The sequence below is a fragment of the Rhamphochromis sp. 'chilingali' genome (assembly GCF_963969265.1).
Source record: "Rhamphochromis sp. 'chilingali' genome assembly, chromosome: 13".
Taxonomy (NCBI): Eukaryota; Metazoa; Chordata; class Actinopteri; order Cichliformes; family Cichlidae; genus Rhamphochromis; species Rhamphochromis sp. 'chilingali'.
The window spans coordinates 5593108-5613836 of NC_137940.1; the positions used below are offsets into that span (position 1 = coordinate 5593108).

The window sequence follows — 20729 nt, forward strand, 5'->3', positions numbered from 1 at the left end:
GTTAATATGTTCACATAAAAACATCGACTGAGAGTTTAATTCAAAGTAGTCCTTACTCATTTTAAGCTGCTTCATGCATGGGATTAATATTAGAGCAGTCGGGGGGCCAAAACCACAATGACATCAGCTAAGCATTTTCTTTGGAAGCCGAGGATAGGATAATTACAGAAGAAGACAAAGACGAAGAGCTGAGTACTTTTTAAATATACACCCTGTTAGTTGGGCATGTCGGGAGAAGTGAGGGTAGCCTAACATGTAAGTCATTTACTGGCCTTGCATATTACGTCCTAAACCACAAGCCATGTTGCTGAGTTGGAGTGCTTAGCGTTGGTGTAGCTCATCTCCCTTTGGTACTGTGACAGCGCTGGAATAGTAAGGATCAGGCATAAAGCCGCTCAACAAGCTCAAGAGCTATCAAAAAGCCACCCTTTTAATTTGGTTAATTTACAGGCAGCTTTTTCACTAATAACGTTCTTGGAGTGATACTTGACAAATGGAAATACATACAGGATATTTCTGTCTCAGTGGAGAATGCCTCATCTAATGTTTTGCCTTTCATTTTGTTTCTTTCTCCTCTCTTTCTTCTATTTTCATCTTTGACTCGTGCGTTTTTCTTCATATTTATCTCCCCTGCAATTGTATAGAAGTCACAACCTTCAATAAAACAAAGTTCCTGGCCAGTACTTTATTTCTAGCATATTAGCAGCACATAAACTGATTTGTTTAAAGATTTGTGGCTTTGGAAACACCAATTTGACTTAAAATTTTATTATGTGGCCACAGAGTGTTGGCCAGACAGAACTCAAGGCGACAATCACATGTGGTTTGAGGCAAAATTTGAAAAAATAGAGCGAAAATGAGCCTGGTTTCTCAGGCAAAGAAACCCTTGCATAATGAAACCACCTCACATTTGCATTACTCAAGCTTCCCAATGCCATGATGACAGTCATATACATCACTGAATGTTATGGGAAAGAGGATTATTTTAGCTTTTTAACAACGGTATAAAAGCAGCAGAAGTCAGAGACATGTTTTTTATCATTTGACACTAATTTTGTTTATTCCTCGTGCAATGGACAGGATACAAAAGGCTCGTTTGTGGAAAAAGGTATCTTTTGTACCAAGATAATTAGTGTTTGCATCTTGTGGAAATTAAGGTGTACCTAATTTCACAGCACAACTATTGTGTCACAGTGCAGTTTGGTAAAGCAGAGGGTTCACGTGAATGTGAAAAAGATTTTATTTGTGCAGAAATGTGGGGCTGTGGCATATTTGGTTATAAGGCTTGCGCATATTTACAAAATCTGCATATAGCGACTTTAAATGGTGTTGTTGCTGTCAGGCCTTAGACATCTAAATATTGGTTCAAATGTGAAATATATTGCGTTTCCTGTCTGGTGTCACGCACACAGTGAAGTCAGCAATAGCAAACACTCTGGGGCTGCACTAAGTCCTTGTGAAAGTTTGAGTAAAAGAAGAAAAACACAACTCCTTCAAAATAAAACTTAAACTGAGTCAAACTAGTACGGCTCTGGTTTCAGACTGTGTGTGGTTGTTGTGGCTGACAGGCCGGGAAGTCTATCAACTCTCGTCTTTAAAGTGGAGGCTGGGATGCGTGCTGATATACATAAAAGCCGGAAAGAGTGTTTTAAAATCCTCTCCAGTATGCAGGAGGAGGAAAAGTTGAAATGTCCAACTACACTGACACTGGCGCGCTGATGTGCTCGTTAAGAATCAGGAGAGAGCATCAGCGGAGCAGGTCACCCTGTTTCTCACATCACAGCCCCATCAGAAATTCTTTCAAGTGTCCTTCTGCGTCGCCAAAGATGACAACGGCGAATCGATAAGCGCTTGAAATGAAAAGAAGCCGTCGGTTTGCCCCCGAGGCGAAAGATTTCATACCCGCCAGCCTTCTCTGAACTTCAGGCATTCCTCTGCACCTTTCTGCGTGAGAAAGAGGAGGCTCTTGACTGATTTTTTTTCTCTTTGTATAAGAAGGTAAGAGGAGAATATAACCGAACCATCATGCCTCTCCAGACGCTACTCACCCTCTTTATCTCTCCGTGCAGGCGGGGCGTGATTTGAAGATGTGCACATGCAGGGCTGATGTTTTCTCTTCTGGCTTCTGGGTCCTTTTACTCACATTTTATGCGATGGTGCATGTGTGTTGGAGTGTTTGTGCATGACTGTCCCATAATACAACAACTAATATTAAAGCACAGAGGTCAAAATTTGAAAGAGCGAGCTGTTTTGGCAAATATGCTTATTTTATTTATTTTTTCCCCATATTGGTTCGCATTTGACCCATTGTGCTCAGTGTGCATGTGTGTTTGGCGAGAGGAAAATTAATAAAATATGGTTTTCTCGGGCCTTTGTGGAAGACTAAGAGGGATTTCTCTTGACTAAAGCCCAGCTTAATTTGATGTCTTTACTCTTACATAAGAAGACCAAATAAGCTATAAAAAATTACATTATGGTGGCTCTTATTATTTTTCCATTACATCTATCTATATAAGGTATTTATCAGAAATGTGCTTGGATCCCAGAAATCAAGCCATCCTTTACTCAACAAATTTTGATCGAGGATGGCGTGTAGATGATGCGCACTTGCTTCAGTGTCCCCATTTGCCTAGAAATTCCCATGTGGATGGGTGCATTAATTACTTGTTTAATGGGAGTATGACTAAAAATGTAAAACAAGGATTAGGCGCGGGGAATGCAGGCCTACGTCCGGTCGGCTTGCCTCACTTAAGATGCGAATGGAAAATCAGCCTGTATCTAACGAAACGGATCTATAAAGAACATTTGCATCCGAGCCAGCTGTTCACTTCATCTGCACATAAATCCGCAACACGATAGCGCTATCTGGCCCCGAAGGAGCCTAATGCATCAATTTAAATACTTTGCAGTTCCAAATATTCAAAATATTGCGTTGTGTAAATTAGTTAAATTATAAATCCACAATGACACAACAACCAGCTTGTGTAAAATGGACTCATTTTGCTGATTGGATTATAAAAAGAAATTTTAAAAATCACTAAATGCCTTAAAAAGCATTTTATTTAAAATAAAGGCCAGTGAGCTGGTTAAATAAGGAATCTGCAGCCATGCTCGCTGTTTATTTTTGCACGGGCAGAGTTTATATAATAAGCGGTTAAGTGGCTGGTTGTAAATAGGTTGGGTTTAAGCAAATTGAACTGCTCTGTGTTTTGCATGCCTGTCGGGATGGCCTATCAGGAATCTCCGTGTTTTATTTTTTTAACACGCTCTTTTTAAAGATGACACTGAATTTTTGTGTGTGTGTTTGATTATTGTTGAAAGCTGAGACGCTCCGAGTTGCCCTCTGCTAGACTACACAGGCACATGAGCGTACACAAACACACCCCTTTAAAAGCGCGCGCGTAAACACACACACGCATACGCACACGGGGTCCCTCTCTAAGCTCAAAAGCAGGAAAAATTGCGCCACTCTTGGAGCGTCTTTCAAGGGGGAAAAAGTTGAGGAAGACAGAAGAGGACGAACCAAGAGGAGACTCGAATGAAAGCGCCTCCTTCGCAGTTTCTCCTCACTGTAAATAGATGGTTATTTATGCGCATAAATGAAACAATCCTAAAGGTAGTGGTGCGTCTCTTTTTGGATACATAGTGGGAGAGCACATGCTACGCTCTGGTTTTCCCCGGACAGAAACGTAAACTTCAGTGCTACTGGATCTTGAAGTTGCTCGGTTTGTCGCTGTAGACAGAACTACTGGTGTCTCAGTGCGTTTGGACGGTGGAATTTATCTCATCTCTGTAGAATAAAACGCCGACGGCCGGGAAAAGCAACCTCCCCACCGGTGTCTACAACTGGTAAGTACAGTAGAAGAGTGGAGGCGCTTAAAAAAGTGAGATGTGAGTTAATGCGAGTGAAGGAATTTGTTCCACCTCGCGCTTTGTGCGCTCTGTGCCTTTCCGATGTAAATTTAAAAGCCATGGTTGCAATATAAAGGAGCATGAAGTGATGTGAGGGCAGAGTTTGCCTTACAGGTCAGTGGATGATAATGATGTATCGTTAGAAGTGATGGAGTGTGGGGAAATAAAAAAAAAGGAGAAGAGCGAGATAAATCAATGTTCAGCCGGCGAGGGTTGTAATAAAATATATCACATAAGCCATTAAAGCTGATTTCAGAATTATACGTTTTATTTTGATTTTTAGCTTCAGACCAGAGCTGAAAATGCATTTTCAAAGATAATGAGTAAACTGTGAGTAAAAAAGCTGACAAACAGTGTGGAAACTAAGAAATAATCAAGCTGCAAATAACAATTTTAACAGAAAGTGTCCAAAAAGAGTTTAGATGTCATTCACCCTCCTCCGAGTCTGTTTTCGAAACTGAGAGAAAGAAGTAACGGGGGTAAAAGAGGCGACGTTCACGGTCTCACGCCTTTAATTAATACAGGACCATATGGTGGAGGTTAGTCGATTCATCTCCCGGTAAAGGCTGCAGTCTCATGCTCTAGCCTACTGTGTTAATTTCAGAAGTAAAGCCAGTGAGAGGCAATGCCAGTTTGCTGTCTGCACTGGGCCTGATGCCATGTGAGTCACTGATTCATATCAACTGTTGATGATGAAAGAAGAGAGAGTCCATGAAGTGAGAATGAATGGATGAACGAGATTAATATAAGTTATCATAATACTCATACTATTTTAAAACCGCTCCTATGGGGTAACTGCTGCAAAATCTAAATAAATACGTGTTGTCAGGTTCAATTGCCGTTAGAAATATTTTGCATTATTATTATTATTATTATTATTATTATTATTATTATTATTATTATTATTATTATTATTATTATTACAGTTGCCCACATATGTCTTTTCAAATTTGACTTAATGAATGAGGCAGTTTAAAGATCATACTAAGGTGATGTTCGTCTTAAATGAGCAACTTCCGATTTAAAACAAAAATGCTTTTCCTCTCTAACTTTAAAGGAAAAGGCACTCTTCGAAATCTGAAGCGTCCTGAACAAAATACAGACAACAAAAGAAAAAAAAATGCTCAAGTCGTTAATTCAAAGCTGAAATTGCAGTTAAATTTTCACACAATAAAACAAAATTAATAACAATAAATTAAAAAAAAAATGTGTGTAACTTCAGAGACTGTGGAGCAGCACGACAGACTGAAATATTGGACGAACCTCTCATTAAATTTCACTGATTAGGTAACACCGAGCCGCATGCAATAACCTTACACCTTACAGCGTGACCCCCACTATTTCATTTTGCAGCGGGGATATAGAGGAGGGATGCGAAGAACGGTTGTGCAGGTACACAGCATGTAAAACTTAACCTCCAATATCTGCATCTTTTGAATTAAAGGGTGAAAAAAAGAGAAAGAAAAAAACTCGCAGATGATGTAGAGCAGGTGAAGAGAAGAACTGAGGAAAATGGTTAACAGCATGACTGGATGCAAATTTCCCCCGACTTGAATTATCATAAGCAAACATTGTGAGCCTGGACTAATAAAATCCCATCTGTGTAACTTCATATCGAGGTAGTATGAGGGCTGCGATAATGAATTTTGTAATATCCCACCGACAGACATCTCAATCAGACTCTAATCCCATGATTTTACTACGGAATCACTCCACTCCCAACTGCACCAGGCAGCACCAAAACACAGAATCCGGCTCGAGCAAAACACATGAAGGGTTTTCCACACCGTGCAAAAATAAGAAAAAAACACATAACGTAAAATCACGATGAGTTTTGAACTGTAATTCATCAGAATTAAGTAAAAAAATACCTTCAAAACTAAGAGATTATTCACTTGATTATTGCGATATATTCCTTGTTTCGTGCACACCGGAAGTTAAACTCAAAATTCTTTCAAAAATGGCACATTCAAACTAAAAAAAAAAAATTTAAAAAATAAAAATTTAAAAATCTCATCAAGATCCACATTTTGCAATAGTGTCATCATCATGCACCGCCGCTGAAATCCCACCATGCTCTTATATATTTTTGCTTTTATGTTTGTCCCATTATCATCATTTGCCATTCACTCAAAAATAAGAGTTTTCAAAAGGAATTCTTTTTCTTTTTCTTTCTTGTTACAATCAAAGGATTGCCCCTTGACCACATCAAAGTCCTCACGTAGGCTCCCGAATTATTGACTGCACAGTTAGAGTTTGATGATAATAAACGACTCAGAGGACTTTTTCGCAGTCTCAAATTGTGGCCAATTGTGGCTTTTTTGTTTCTTTTTACAGAAGCTGTTTCTTTGAATTATCAGAATGGACTCCCATTGCCGTAAACTGGTCACCACCTGCGCACAAATAGGTGAGTAACAATTTCAAATGTTCTCATTCTAATAGAAATAAAAAGCTTTTGCAAAAATGTGTATTAGTTTACACAGGTTGATACAATTTTTCACTTCACCTAAATTAAAAGAAAATCATTTAGTGACATAACGAAAAAGAGTGTGTTACTTTCCAAATCTTAAGAAAATGCTTTACAAACCTAGTAACAATATGAAAAAGGTGAATATTTTTTATATTTGTCAACGTTTAGATATCTTAAATGTCCCCAAAATCTTAAAACGTAAAACACAATAATATACAATTATTAATGCACTTTTTTGGAAGTACCACAGATTATATTGATACTTACATGTCAATATTAACAAACAGATATTTACATGTTAGGCAACAGGTTTACCAGCGAGCCCAACTTCTTCGTTTGTGCCGTTTCTGATCAGAAGACCAGATTAATTTTTCAGAGAAATATCATTGATTTCCTACATTTTATCTTCACGGCTTCGCCCATATCTGTTTATTCGTGTTTTAAAAGTTGCTTTGTGCGCATATGTGGTATTTTGATGTTTTCTTTTATTTCATTATATTGGTGTAGCCTTTTTTATATGCCTGTATTTCGGCCCTTTTACTCCTCAATATGGAGAAGTTGTGAGACAGCCGAGTTGGTTCGCTATGTTAGAGGGACACCTGGTGGTCGAATGCGGATCAGCACGGCACCAGAGCAGAAAAAGGAGAGCACAGACAACTCTGATCATCCGGGATTTGAAAAGGATGGCCGCTTCGCATAGCAAAGTTAATTAGTTGATTTAAAAATATGCTAATGTATGACAAATTACACCGTATTGTTAATTTTACTTTTAATGACATTTAACACAGGAAGGCAGTTTTCACAGATTTTTTTAATCGTCAGTTCTCCTGTAATATGCTGAGAGCCTTTCATATAAATGGTAGTCTCGTCTCCAAAATCCCTTAAAACCGATATCAGACTAATTTAAAGCTGCAATCCTGAACGACAAAAGGATGGGATTATTAATTATTCTCTCATGTGACACGGAAATTACATCAGGTCTTGTTAGTGTCTTTGACGAATAACCAATAAGTCGTATTGTGTTTCATTTAGTCGACATTGCTGGGTATGTGTGACGGTCGCGTATTGTAGCTTCTTAGCTGCTCGTCGTGAACCACCACTGATTAAGAGTAATAAGATAAGTAAAATCAAAATGGGTGATCGAGAGAGATGCCGGCAAATATAGACACACCAGCGTCAACTGTTTTGCTATAATATATGCAGTGCTTGTTGGATTGACTCCGGGGAAAACTACATGTATAATGAAAGCCAATTCGTGAGGAGGAATATCCTAATGGAGGAATCTGATGTCTGCTTAATCCTATGTAAAAAGCCTTGTCGTCTCCCCTTATATTGACTGAATTGCTAATTAATGGCCCTCTATGGTGGAGGCCTATTGCACGCAGTAATCCGCAGAAGAGAGATAAAGCATTCAGAAGGTAGAAATGAAGAGGAAACCGATAATCCACTTCAAGTTTAGTATTACAATGCGCCTGGAAGAAAAAAGGAGCAACAGACCGTCCGTTATTTAACGGAAAATAAGGCACTAAATAATATTTTATTTGCTATTTTTTAACAATATAAAGGTAATACATATTATTATAAATATTAATATTATTATTGTTGTTGTTGTTGTTGTTGTTGTTGATCTACATGAAATTTGGCTTACTGGTTTTTACCCTTTATAAAGTTTTGTTATTGCAATGATAAATAAAACCATCATTACAGTTTAATGTTAATGGATTGTAATTGAATTATGATCAAGGTTTTATTGCTCTACATTAGAGGCTGTTCGTGTGAGTGTGTGTCTGAGTGTATGCGAGTGTGTGTTGCATGCAGTCTACGGTCTGCTGGTATTTATATATGAGGGGCTTTCACGGGATTAGCCCAATAACTTCTTAACAGCGCCAAGTCCCAAATGTGCTGGCTGAATGGGCTTTAGTCTGGCCACGTGGAGGGTGGAAGTGTGATTTTGATGATGATGATCTTGATGATGATTATGATGAAATGTGACTAGAGTGTCTCTATATTTAGATGTATGTTTTCACTTGCACTCCTGATCGCACTAACTGGCGCGGATGTTGCCTATCTCTTTATGGTCGCTCCATCACTTCAGCCACCTGTTTGTTACCCAGCTGACGTTTCTCCACCCGCCTATGAAAATCAAAGTCGCATTTGTTTGATTAGACATGTTTGCTTTGCCTTAATGCGGCACAATCTTTTAGGAATTAGATCTTTAAAAAATGTCTCGCATATCAGCTCAAACTCTTTAAAAGTGCTCCATTAGAAATAATTAGTCAAATTAAGAGTCTTATTAGGTTTTCTGCCAAAAAGAACACTTCGGGGGGGGGGGGGGGGGGGGTTCTAGTATGACTGAAAATGCTTTTCCAGGATGGATGTGGGATGGATACGGGATTCAGGGAATAGCAAACCAGTTAAAGTCAGCTTGGTCACGTTTTTGGACCGTGATGTAAATGCACAATAAAACTGAAGGCGCAAAATGCATACATTCAGTGTGTTGCCGGTTACCTTTATGTAATTTGAGCACTAGCACTGAGTTAAAACATGCTACTTAAAATTAAGCATTTTCGTGTCCATATGAAAGCACAATGTGCACATGTGCTCTTTTTTAAGGTAATGCGCGCGCCTGGCAATTAGCATCCGTTGACAAGTGCTCACAGACAATTTGGGGTCAAGTTGGCACAGTCCTTAGTTACATTTGTTGTTTGTTCTTTCACGGGTTCTTTGTGGTCCAGGAGGTGCTTGTGTTTGATATTCACTGCGCTTTTTTTTTTTTTTTTTTTTTTTTTTTTTTTGTGGTTTCAAAACAATCCGCGCAGTGGCTGGCTTTATTCACACGGAGTCCCAGAGTAAACTGCACTGACAGAGCCTACCAGCCTGAAGCTCAACTTGGTTATCAATAGAACTACATCGTTTTACTGGGCCACTGGACCCATCTCATAAAATGAGACCAAACTGTGTTATTTTCATTTTTATTTGGCCTCGGGCTGCTGCGCAACGGCGTTTTGGAGCGCCGCGGGTACACCGTGCGTCCCATCTCTCTTTACATGCTTTTATGTGGAAGAGAGAAATAAGCGCCAGCGCCGGCATAAACACACTGGCAGACATATCTTGTTTCTGCAAGCTCTGGTTGGTTGGGCACGCCGTCATATTCACATGGATGTGCCTGTCAGAGAAAATATGGGCGGGCGCAACATGGTGACGTGGAGGTCTGGAGAGAGGCGCAGTTGGATAGACAGTGCTCAGGCAACAGCTGAAATGAACAGTGAGTGGTGTAGTGTGTGTATGCCTCTGGATCTAATATCACCTACCTGTCCTTGTCACTCTGATAGTCAGGCGAGGTAGCCGCTGTTTTTCACCGATGCTATGGCAAAACTCAATGGCCTATTTTAAAGCGTTTTCCAATTTAAACACAAAGAAGGCTTTATCTCAACCGCAAGAGGATCCGCGAGGTTGTGCGTTTTTTGGAGAGCTGAGCACATTCCGCAGTCGGACTTTCCGCCTACCCTTCCAGTACTAAAGGTTGTGCGATCTTTTACCGATGAACTCTATGAGGGATCCATTAAACATAGACCATCATCACCTAACAGGGAATAAACTTGCCTCCACACACCACACGGCTCTGGCGATGGCCTCTACTTTGCAGCCACTGCAGCGGTCTGTGGACTCTAAACACCGGTTAGAAGTGCACACTGTGTCGGACACATCAAGTCCGGAGTCTGTCGGTAAGAACCGCCCGGAGTGCAGATGTTCTCTGCAAGACGCCGCAGATGTCATCTTGATTTCAAACAATAGATGGCTCTCATCAGTCAAAGTAAAGGGAGCTTTACATGCATGCAAATAGGCGATTACAGCTGTCATTTACTAAAAGATCATCTGTCTGTGTGCGGCGCTGAGTGAAAAAGTTTCAGTTATGTAAATGAAAACAGCTTGTGTTGCCAATTAAAATTGGCCCGACTTTTTCTGATATTCTCAGTAATTGCGTTAAATAAAAAAGGTTAACTAAAACCCTAGAAGTCAACGGAAATTCAGAACCCAAAACATGAAGTAAACAAAAGATTTATTTTTATAAATCCTTTAAGTGATAGTGTTCCCACGGGAGCCTCGGATCGTTTTTTTTTTCTCCTCGCATTGTTCAGGCCATAATCTGGGTGATGACTTAAGTACTTCATTCCCTCTTCACAGAAAAGGAGAAGATACAAAATAAAAATGAAGACTCTTCAGATGACCCTTCCAAAAAGAAGCGACAGCGGCGGCAGAGGACTCACTTCACCAGCCAGCAGCTGCAGGAGCTGGAGGCCACTTTCCAGCGGAATCGCTATCCGGACATGAGCACAAGGGAGGAGATAGCCGTGTGGACCAACCTTACGGAGGCCCGAGTCAGGGTGAGTATTCCCTTGGGTGTAAACAAAAGCAACTAGTGTGTATAAATTCAAGTAATTTGCGCCAATTTTCCGGTTGTCCCATAAATATCCGATACTTTAACATAATTACGCACGCACTGAAAATTTTACGCACGATTGGAATTTGATTTAAATAATGTACAACATAATTTTAAAATGAAAAACAAATAACCGGAGTCTTGTTTAAATATACTTCTGGTGAAAACTCAATTTAATTAGAGCGTTAGGCTATATGTTTATATTAAGCCAAATGGAATTTGAACCCCTTGTACACAATGAAAAAATAATCAGTTTTAGCACAAGTCACAGTTCTCGGCATATTTTAATCTGGCGCATAATTTTATTTAAAAGAGCCCAAAAATGACTCATCCCCGTTTCCAAATGAAGTGTAATTAAACACTTACAATGTTGTTAGCAGTTGAGGGGCTCGACATTAGTCGGTGACAGATACCAGTCGTGTTCTGCTGTTCGTGTGAAAGAGGTGCAAAGCTTGTATTTTGCGATTGTCGCCCTGTGCTTGTGTGATTAAGGTCAGCGTGTTTATGGAAGCATGCAGAGGAATACACGTCCTCTGCGCATTAAGATAATGCAGAGAGACCGCAGTGTGTATTCTGCTCAGATAAACACGGAGTTTTTACAGTTTTAATGAAGTGTTAAAACAGTAGGAGACGGGAGTCATTTTATTTGAACAATTACAAATTAAATTAATTTTATTAACTTGTAAAGCTCACATATTATCACGGAGCCATATAAATATATCATACTGATAACGATACTGTTGCCTAACAATATACTATGTCTAAACCTCTGCATTTCATTTGCTGTAGGTGTGGTTCAAGAATCGGCGAGCCAAGTGGAGGAAGAGGGAAAGAAACCAGCAAGCAGAGCTTTGCAAAAACGGCTTCGGGCCGCAGTTCAATGGACTCATGCAGCCCTACGATGACATGTACCCTAGCTACACATACAACAACTGGGCTGCCAAGGGCCTCACATCTGCCTCTTTATCCACAAAAAGCTTCCCCTTCTTCAACTCCATGAATGTCAACCCCTTATCCTCGCAAACCATGTTCTCACCGCCCAACTCCATATCCTCTATGACTTCCAGCATGGTGCCATCGGCGGTCACCGGCGTACCGGGCTCCAGTCTCAACAGCCTCAATAACTTGAATAACCTCAGTAACCCGTCTCTCAACTCGGGGGTGCCCACGCCGGCGTGTCCCTACGCCCCTCCGACCCCTCCTTATGTGTACAGGGACACTTGTAACTCCAGCCTGGCCAGCCTGAGACTGAAAGCCAAGCAGCACTCGAGTTTTGGATACGCCAGTGTGCAGAATCCGGCCACTAATCTGAGTGCTTGCCAATATGCCGTGGACAGGCCAGTCTAATACCTACCTGCACTGCAAAAAATAATCATCTTAGCAAGATATAAGAGGCTAGTAGGGACGCTTACAGTTACATTTTTCTCTAAAGACAGTGGGCATCTCTGGTGGTGCGATTGTTATAGACTTTTTTGCGTGTATCAAGATTTTGTTTTTTAATTTTTTGGCGATCTTTGCCAGTTGGAATGTTACTTGCAGTATTCCGACCCTTTTCCTTAATACACTGCCACTTGCTCCGGTAAAAATCTAAAATCTTATAGGAAACATGTGGGATTATCCCATCGCATCACATTCATTTTCTTTCTTTTGAAGGGGCAAATGTGATTTGAGGGTGATTACAATCCCAGATAGCTTGCTATGGTGGTCATTTTTTGCAGTGTGAGGGTAATCACAAACAGCCGGCCACAGGAACAAGAGACTACTACAAGTACTTTTTCATTTTTCAAAAAGGGCACTAGAAGACTGAACCACTGAAACAAGCTCAACTACAGGTCGGAGTCAAACTGAAATGGGACTTCTTAGGTTTGTTCCCCTTTTGATGAGTTCAGGCCTGCTTCACACTGCGCCTCAGCGGAAAAGAAAAAAAGAAATAAACGGAGAAAAAAAGAAAAGAAAAAAAGGCCTGTTTTATTTTTCACAACTCCTCATAAGGGTTTTCTGGTGGATTTTTGGACGGTACCTATTGACTGAAAAGGTTGTATATATATTTGAATTATCATCTCCTGTTTGTCGAGGCGAATGCGCTATAACCCCACGTCCTCTCCAGGTTCAATTTATCAACGCATGTGGAAAAAAATCTCTAAAAAGGAATCATGTTTTGCTTGCAAACAAAAGGGAATGTACATACTAAAACGCACCAGTTGTGTGTTTCTAACATATTATAAATTTATTATTAATGTCTGTGTGAATATCGATTTAGAATAGCAATTCTGGATTAAAAAAAAAAAGTTCAAATCAAAATGTTCCTGCGACAAATTATTTGGTTTTTTGCTCTGTGTATACTATTTGGTACGGAACTATGTTTTTTTTCCAGCATTCAAAAACTATTGTGTTTTATTTAATGGAAGTAAATATATTGTTCAAAAACATCATGCTGGGGGACTTTTATTGAATCTTTGTGCTAGTTGTCTGATAGTGGAGTGTAAAGCAATGACAGTCTGTCTATAGCCTTTCGATTATGTGAGGTACTTGTGCGGCTAATCTATAGAGGAAAACAATGGGCCGCTCCAATACACATAACTCCGAGATGCTCCGTCAGATTAACTGCTGAATACATGTCTGCCTGCCCAGCCAAGAGCTTCGGCTGGTCACTGGTGCTTGAAATAACACGGGAATCCACAAAAAGGCATTGGACCACACAACAATGATAACAGTCCATTAGAGGTTGTTTTTTGCTCCCCGTCTTTGATCTCAGAAGAGACGGTAGTTTTCTGAAGTGGCTTATTAGAAAACTTGAAGTACAGCCCGCGATCTGATTCACATCATTCTTTAATATGGATTTTACGATATGTTTGAATTTATCACCTAGTAACTTATCAATCAGCAATGTTTAACAAAATCATGTTTAGAGTTACATATTCTAAATCCAGCCTCACATCTTTTTTTCTGCCCCCATAACTAATCCTTTCTAATTGTGCATCCCACCTGATTTATACGTGTATATATTTGCCTTTCTAGTATTTGCTTTTGTAACATTGCGCTTTTTTGAGGTATGCTTTCCGTTGTGCAAACGCGACGAAGCAAAACAAACCGTGATTCGCAAGCTTAAGCAAACAAGAGCACACAGAGATACAGAGGTATGTGGGCCGGTGCTGCCTGGAGGAGGCGGGGGATGTGTGCAACTTCATGGCTGCAACCAGAGCGGAGACACCGGGGAGGAAACACCGCGACACTTCCACACACAACAAGCCAAATAAATTATCCGAGTCCGGGCAGCCTGTATTTATTCCTAGTGTCGCCCATAAAAATTGATAGCAGTATTTAAAAAATCATTATATAAATGGGCCGATATGACACTGTTTCACAATAAAAATTAAACAGTGTGTTAAAAGAACAAAAGAAATGTAGGTTGAAAAAGCGTAATGTCAAGTTGGATGATGACTCAAGTCATCTTTTATGAGAGGGTGTTAACTATTATGAGGAAAAATCAATCACGGTCCAAATTTGGGGTGTTTTTGCAAAAGCGCCAAATAACAAACACGAGATAAGTGTTCTTCTATTTTTACATTTTGAGTTGAAGTGGCCGTCCAGCGGCTTGAACTCCACACCCTCCGCAATTAAATTTTCCTCTCAAAAGCTGCAAGTGTCACCTTTTGATGGAGTTGGTAACGCGGAGCAATAATCAGCTGACAGGGGATAAGCCTAGGCGAATACACAAGTCTGCAGCCTCAATACACAACCACACAATCAACATGTGAACAGAGGGTGACCTGAAGAGAAGAGGCTTGAGTGGGAAATTGTTCATTTGGCTGACACGGCGCTCAGGAGTGCTTCCCTCTTCTCTTCTGTGAGCCTCTGCAAGGTAAGAGCTTATTAAAGTTTAATGAATGCAACATATGTGACTTTAAGCTGCTGTGTCTGCGCTTTTTCTGACGTGTTATTTTATACATTTTCTGCAAGATTACATTAAAAAACCCTTTGTTTGCATCGTGACTGAATCTGCTCATATTTAAGTGAAATAAAGATTCTAAATTCAGGGAGTGCATCATTTATGCATCAAAATAAGGCTGTGTAAAGCGGAAAACAATGTTCTGGACATAACTACGCTTAATGACGCCAGGGAAACACAGAAACATACATATATGACCTCTATTAACGTGTAGTTCATATTTAATCTAGTAAGCAATTCCTTTTCTCTGTAAAAAAATAAAATAAAAAAAATAAAAAATAGCAAGTTCTTGCTTCTCTTGCCTCGTTTTTAGGACTCCTAAAACACACCGGTACATCTGATTAAAAAAAATCCAACGTGATGAGACACTGCTAGTCGACAGCTTTCACCTCGTCTCCACTGGGAATTCAAATAAAAAGCGAAGAAGTGCAAATATCCAAACATGTATCGTTACAGCGCCAATCTAAATAATTAACAGGCTCTCAATATTCATACAGCGACGGGTTTGCAGGAGACATGACACGGTTTGGTAACAGCCTAATGCTGCATGCTATGTCGAAATGTGCAGCATGTTTTTTTTTTTTAATTACACCCTAACGAGGCTTGCTTTTCAACTTTTATAATTTTTTTGGAACTACGGGGCGTTTATGGCATAATATTTCAACTGAAAATGTGTCTGGATTAATGTTCATATCAAGACACTAATTCCTGCTATTTGCAGTAAAAATAATCTGAGATTCCATCCATATTTTTTTAATGTATATAATTATTAAAACGGAACATTTAGCTCGTTCTGCTCTCCTTACCAATGAATCTATTTTTTTAGTTGCACATTTTAATATATGTTAAGATGAAGCAGGAGATATGTCAGATGGGGGATATGGGTTAAGATAAACATAGAAAATGCTGTCCAATATTTCATTTTTAGGGTTGCAATGGTGCAAGACTTCCAAAGTAAATCACGGCAGTGGTTTAAATGGACAGCAATATTCTTGTTGCTAAAGCCAAATTTGCCCATAAGTTAGGCCGTACAGAGAGTTTTCCTTAGGGAGAAAACTGGCCTTTCGCAATCTGCGCATGTTTATGTCTCAGGAAAAAAATGCAAAATTACACATGCACACCTTTTTTTGTATCCATGCATAGATTCAAACTTGTCCTCACACGTGCACATGTGATGTTGCTGCAACACATCGACATATACAAAAGTCATTCTGTATTCTTCTGGAGCAGGAGGCTACAAAAAAACTGCTCCAGAAGACTTGTAGCATAAAGGCCACGCAGATAATAGGTGGTGCCAACACACAACTAGCTTCAGCACTTTGCAGGAGAGAGGGGCTGCTGTGTATCTGGGGGGAGGAGGGTTATGGCTCTCGACCAATGACGGCCAAGCGGCTTCAGCTAAAGGTCACATGGAGTGACCTCACACATTCTCACCCTCACCTAAGGCTTGAGAAGAAGTTCCCCATAACAAGAAGCATTGCTGCTCAGCTCGACTGCAAAAAAACAAAAAAAACAAAACTCATGACAACTTCAAAGTGGAGTTGTGTTTTTTTTGTTTGTCTGTTTGGTTTTTTTTAGCAAGCTTATCCAAAATCAATTGTAGATTTTTGCTTTACATTCACTGCAACATCAATGCATGTTTACATATTGCAAATTGAAAAAAACACATGCATGCTGCCAAAGGCTTTATGTAACAGTGCATATATTTTATTTAAGCCAGTATTCTTAGGAGTAGGTGCACACAGAGCTGAATACTCACAGCGTAATCTGCATGTCTGTTTGGAATATATAAGCATCTTCTGTGTGAATCTACACGTATGTGTACGAGTGCGTAGATAAGTTGTGCATCAGCCTCTCACGGTGGGAGCTTGGTGCAGTTTGAGGGCAGGCGGCTGGCCAGAGCGTGTGAAAGCAGATAACCAGGGCAAATTTCCTGACGCACACACTTCCTGCTCTCTGAAGTTGTGTTAAAGAAGGATGAAAACAAAACACACATCTGAGATGTTTTCTCTCCAAATCAATTTCTACACATTAAACATGCTGGAAAAAGATCAGCAGCAATGGCTCCCATAAAACTCAGAGTAGTGGAGGAAAATGTGATCCATCATCAGAGACTTGTGAATTTATCTGACAGAGTGAGTGCCCGATTTTGGTTTTAAAAAAATCTTTAAGAATGAAGACATGGGTAGTTTGTCTGCAGGTTTTATCATATGAAGAGCTGAGTTTTATGAATAACGTGAAAGTCAGAAGAGCGACTGGAAAGAGTATCTGAAACTTTTAACTTTTTATCCATTTAGTAATGTTGCTGCTGGAGTTCTGTGATGTGTTTGTGCATGTCCGCAGCAGACAAGAAGCATGCCTGCTTAAACGCTTCTGCATACAAATGTAATCGTAATAAGGTTAACTACAGATACACTGTGAAGCTGCTTGAAACAACAGCAGGGCCGTAAATACTGGGCTCATGAAATACTTCTAGAATTATATCATATTATTTGCAAAATTCTCTTTTTCAATAAAAATAATAATAGTGACAAAAGAGAAACATCTATCAGATGTGCGAGAAAAAGAGACTAATTTATAAATACACATCCTCCAGGCACACCAGCTACCTGAAGTCTTCCTCATGCCTTTTCATGTTAACCTGACAAGTCTAAAGCTGCTAACATTTTAGCCTGATCTGAAGCGTCATGTTCAGACACCTTCAGTTTACACAGTCTGCCCCAGATGGCATATCTCAGCACTGTTTTCTTTAGGCCTGTCATCTACTGTAACGTCTTAATTGACGTTTACCTCAGTTTGCTGCTGTCAGCCACCCAGAGTCTCTGTCTGAAGAGCAACCTGGCAGAACAGTTTCCCAGGCTCCAACTTCAGATAGAAAATTACACCTGAGAACATTTGTTTGTTTTAGTCTTTCTTTCATTTTGTACAGTACAATCCTCACATGCAGCGTGACTTAAGAAATAGTGTGGAAATTGTGAGGAGAGGTTTTCTACTCTTATTCTCTCTTATCCAGTACTTTGTGTTTTATGTCCCAAATCTTTATTGTATAGAAATCAAAAGACTGGTTAATAACAGTTCATTCTGGTATTCAAATGCGTCTGATGAAAACTTTTCCACAAGATATCAAATGCATGCATTAAGACTTGGGGGTGGAAAAATCCCAACCACTCCACCTGGGTAAGGTTAAATATTCCAGTTAGGACATAAAGACCAATATACAGAATTATATGGAAATTTATATGCACAACAATACAAGAGCGCTCTGGTGGAAATAAAAGCCAGAATTCCTGCAGTTTTAATGTCACACTCCACAGGCTGATTTGACTTTCCAGCTGTACAAACATGGCATCTTTGGGCATAAAACGCAAAATATTATTGAGAGACTCACTCAGGGAGATGCTTTATATCATCTTTTATTCATCTAATGCCTTGTTAAGTCCAAAGCTGGTGGTTAGCGTGTTTCCTAAATAAAACCTCTGGGCTTTCATATGGTGCTGTTTGGAAGAATAAGGAAGAAATATGGATACCCACATGACTTCAATTAACTATTGTGAGCTCCATCTCTTACATAAATACCAAAAATATTCACCCTCTTAGAGGTATGTCCCAGTGCTTTTCATAAATACTTGCTTGTGTGATGATGATTAACCAAAGATGAATTTTTAGAAAAATGTTAAACATTAATGCCGTGATACCGTGGATAACTTTCTGCCACAGCCGTAGCTCAGTCTTATTTGCATTTACCTGATGATCATTTTAACCCACAGCACTTTCTTCAGCTATGAGACTTTTGTTTGTTACTGGTGGCTATAAATAAGCAAATTGAAGAAAACCAAGCACACCTACAGATTTTGTGTTTAAAACAGAATAAAACCTTATAAATTCAAATTCAGATTTATTTTCCATAATATCCTATGGCATTATAGCAGCACACATCCAAATAAAAAGAACTGAATGCACATATATTTTTAGATACTAGCATGAGTCACCAAAATGAAAACGGGGACCGTCGTCTTTTTGGTGTTATAACATTTTCAAAGCACTGAAGAACAAAAACAAACAGTGACCAAATTGACATCTTAACCCTTAACCATCCTATTTTTACACCTGTTATTTGGGGCTTGCTTTCTTTTAAACAAACTGAAACGTCAGAAGCAATAATTAAACTACAAATTTAGCTTCTTTTTTTCTTTTTGGGCAACCAAATATTTATGACTTCTATCATCCTTCTGCTTTGTTGCATGCTGGAGACACAGTTACTAATAACTACAAACTTTTAGCCAAACAATAAGATAGATTATAACATCGCACATTTGATCTTAACTCTAGAAACCTTCATTACAGTGACTCATGCATTACTTCTCTTTGAAAGCAGTATAAATCTTCTGTATTCTACACTTGGTGGCTTTTTTTTCTCTGCACACAATGACAGTGTGATACAATATATCAACATGCTTGTTTCCAGGCTGATGGCTTTAGTAGTGAGCTGTCTTTACAGGGTTGCATGTAAGGACAAAATTTGAACCACACCCACAGACAAATAAATGACCGAATTTGTTTTCATCACCCAGAAACAGTCGATTAATAACTTTTATTAATTGTGTATTTCACTGCCCAGATAAATATGATTTTCTCCACTCCTTCCAGCGTCTGTTGCTGTGTGTTACCGTCGTACAGCGGGCCATCCCTCATAATGGTGAGCACATCAGCTGCAAAACATGAAGCTCACTCACACATGCAAGTCTCTGTAAGTCTCTGTAGTGTTGGCTGTGTAAAATGTTTACTCCTTGTAAAAACATTTATTTGGCTTCCTCTTTTATTAAAACCAGATGTTTCAAGCTCCAATTTTCCCTGGTGTGAACATGCTTTTTTCAATATGTATTTATGTCTGGCATTGATTTTTCCCATCTCTACACAGCAGTGGTCAACAGTCCAGCATATGCAGGTTTCTAAATGCAATAACTTTGCGGAAAGATGTAAATCATAAAAAACAAAAAATATTTTTAAGATAATGACATAAATGTTGATTGATTTCTTGATTTCTCTATGTGATACTGCTGATTTTTTGTTTTCATTGCACATTTAGGATGCATCTTTTATTTGGGGGGGGTTTCTATTTATTGTTTTATTGCAATATATGTATATGTATCTATGTAGTGTGTCATTTTTAAAGATTTTTGATATAGTGCAGAAATGGGGTAAACATTACTTTGCTATATATATTAAAATGTTAATCAATATTATTGTGTATATCGGGAATGACATTTTATTTTTAAACTAATTTTCTAGAAGAAATAACTCAAGTTAAAGGGACAGTTCACCCTGTTTCTCCTCTGTCTTGTAGTGCAGTGCACAGAGATTGTTTTGGTTATGAGTTGTCCAGTTCTGGAGATACCAGCTGTACAGATGTTTCGCTTCTCCTAAGTGTAATGGTACCAGATGGCACTCACCTTTGGTGGCTAAAGGACCTGAATAAATACATTTGAAAAGAAACCATTTGTCTTTCCATAAACTTTTCATGACCCATTTACTTTTTTTCAATAACATAAGTAAAATAATAAATAAGTAAAATTTAAAAAACCTTATAAACGAAAGTAAGTAGTTAACTAATACTGCACCTCAGCCAGGGGGACACAATTAATCTTGTCATGCACTACTAAAATTAATCTTGTCGTTCGCTTCTGTCTGTGCAGTAAAACACGTTAAATGCATGTGAAATGGTTAAATAAAAGACTGTAATATCTTCCTGGAGCCAGGAGCCATTGCCTTCCTGGAAATGTCACAGCAATGACAATGATATAAGTCACAAATAATAATTATAAGTTAGTGAGCAGTCGATGGACAGATTCAATCTAGCTGTTTGTTGTTTTTAAATATTACTTTTAGCTAAATTTCCATTTTACAAGCACAAAATAGCCAGCCTTTACTTTCGCTACCAGATAGATAGGTAGGTAGAT

General features: G+C 39.1%; 1 protein-coding gene across 2 annotated transcripts; it reads left to right on the top strand.

Moving 5' to 3' along the window:
• Positions 1–3403: 3403 nt before the first annotated feature.
• On the top strand, positions 3404–20265 carry pitx2 (paired-like homeodomain 2). Of its 2 annotated transcripts, XM_080901739.1 has the most exons (5): positions 3404–3849; positions 6250–6319; positions 10568–10767; positions 11613–14685; positions 19420–20265. In XM_080901739.1, the coding sequence occupies exons 2-4, from the start codon at positions 6274–6276 to the stop codon at positions 12168–12170; spliced, it is 804 nt and encodes a 267-aa protein (XP_080757865.1). In that variant the 5' UTR covers positions 3404–3849; positions 6250–6273; the 3' UTR covers positions 12171–14685; positions 19420–20265. The 2 variants fall into 2 exon arrangements, with proteins under 2 accessions (XP_080757865.1, XP_080757864.1); XM_080901738.1 differs by lacking the exons at positions 3404–3849; positions 6250–6319 and adding an exon at positions 9315–10107.
• The last annotated feature ends 464 nt before the right edge of the window (positions 20266–20729 follow it).

What these genes read in the sequence shown, in the direction of transcription:
- pitx2 (XM_080901738.1), top strand. Translation starts at nt 9,924, where the DNA reads ATGAACTCTATGAGGGATCCATTAAACATAGACCATCATCACCTAACA. An exon ending in ATCAAGTCCGGAGTCTGTCG is followed by an intron (nt 10,108 to 10,567) that starts GTAAGAACCGCC and finishes CCCTCTTCACAG; the next exon opens with AAAAGGAGAAGATACAAAAT. An exon ending in TTACGGAGGCCCGAGTCAGG is followed by an intron (nt 10,768 to 11,612) that starts GTGAGTATTCCC and finishes CATTTGCTGTAG; the next exon opens with GTGTGGTTCAAGAATCGGCG.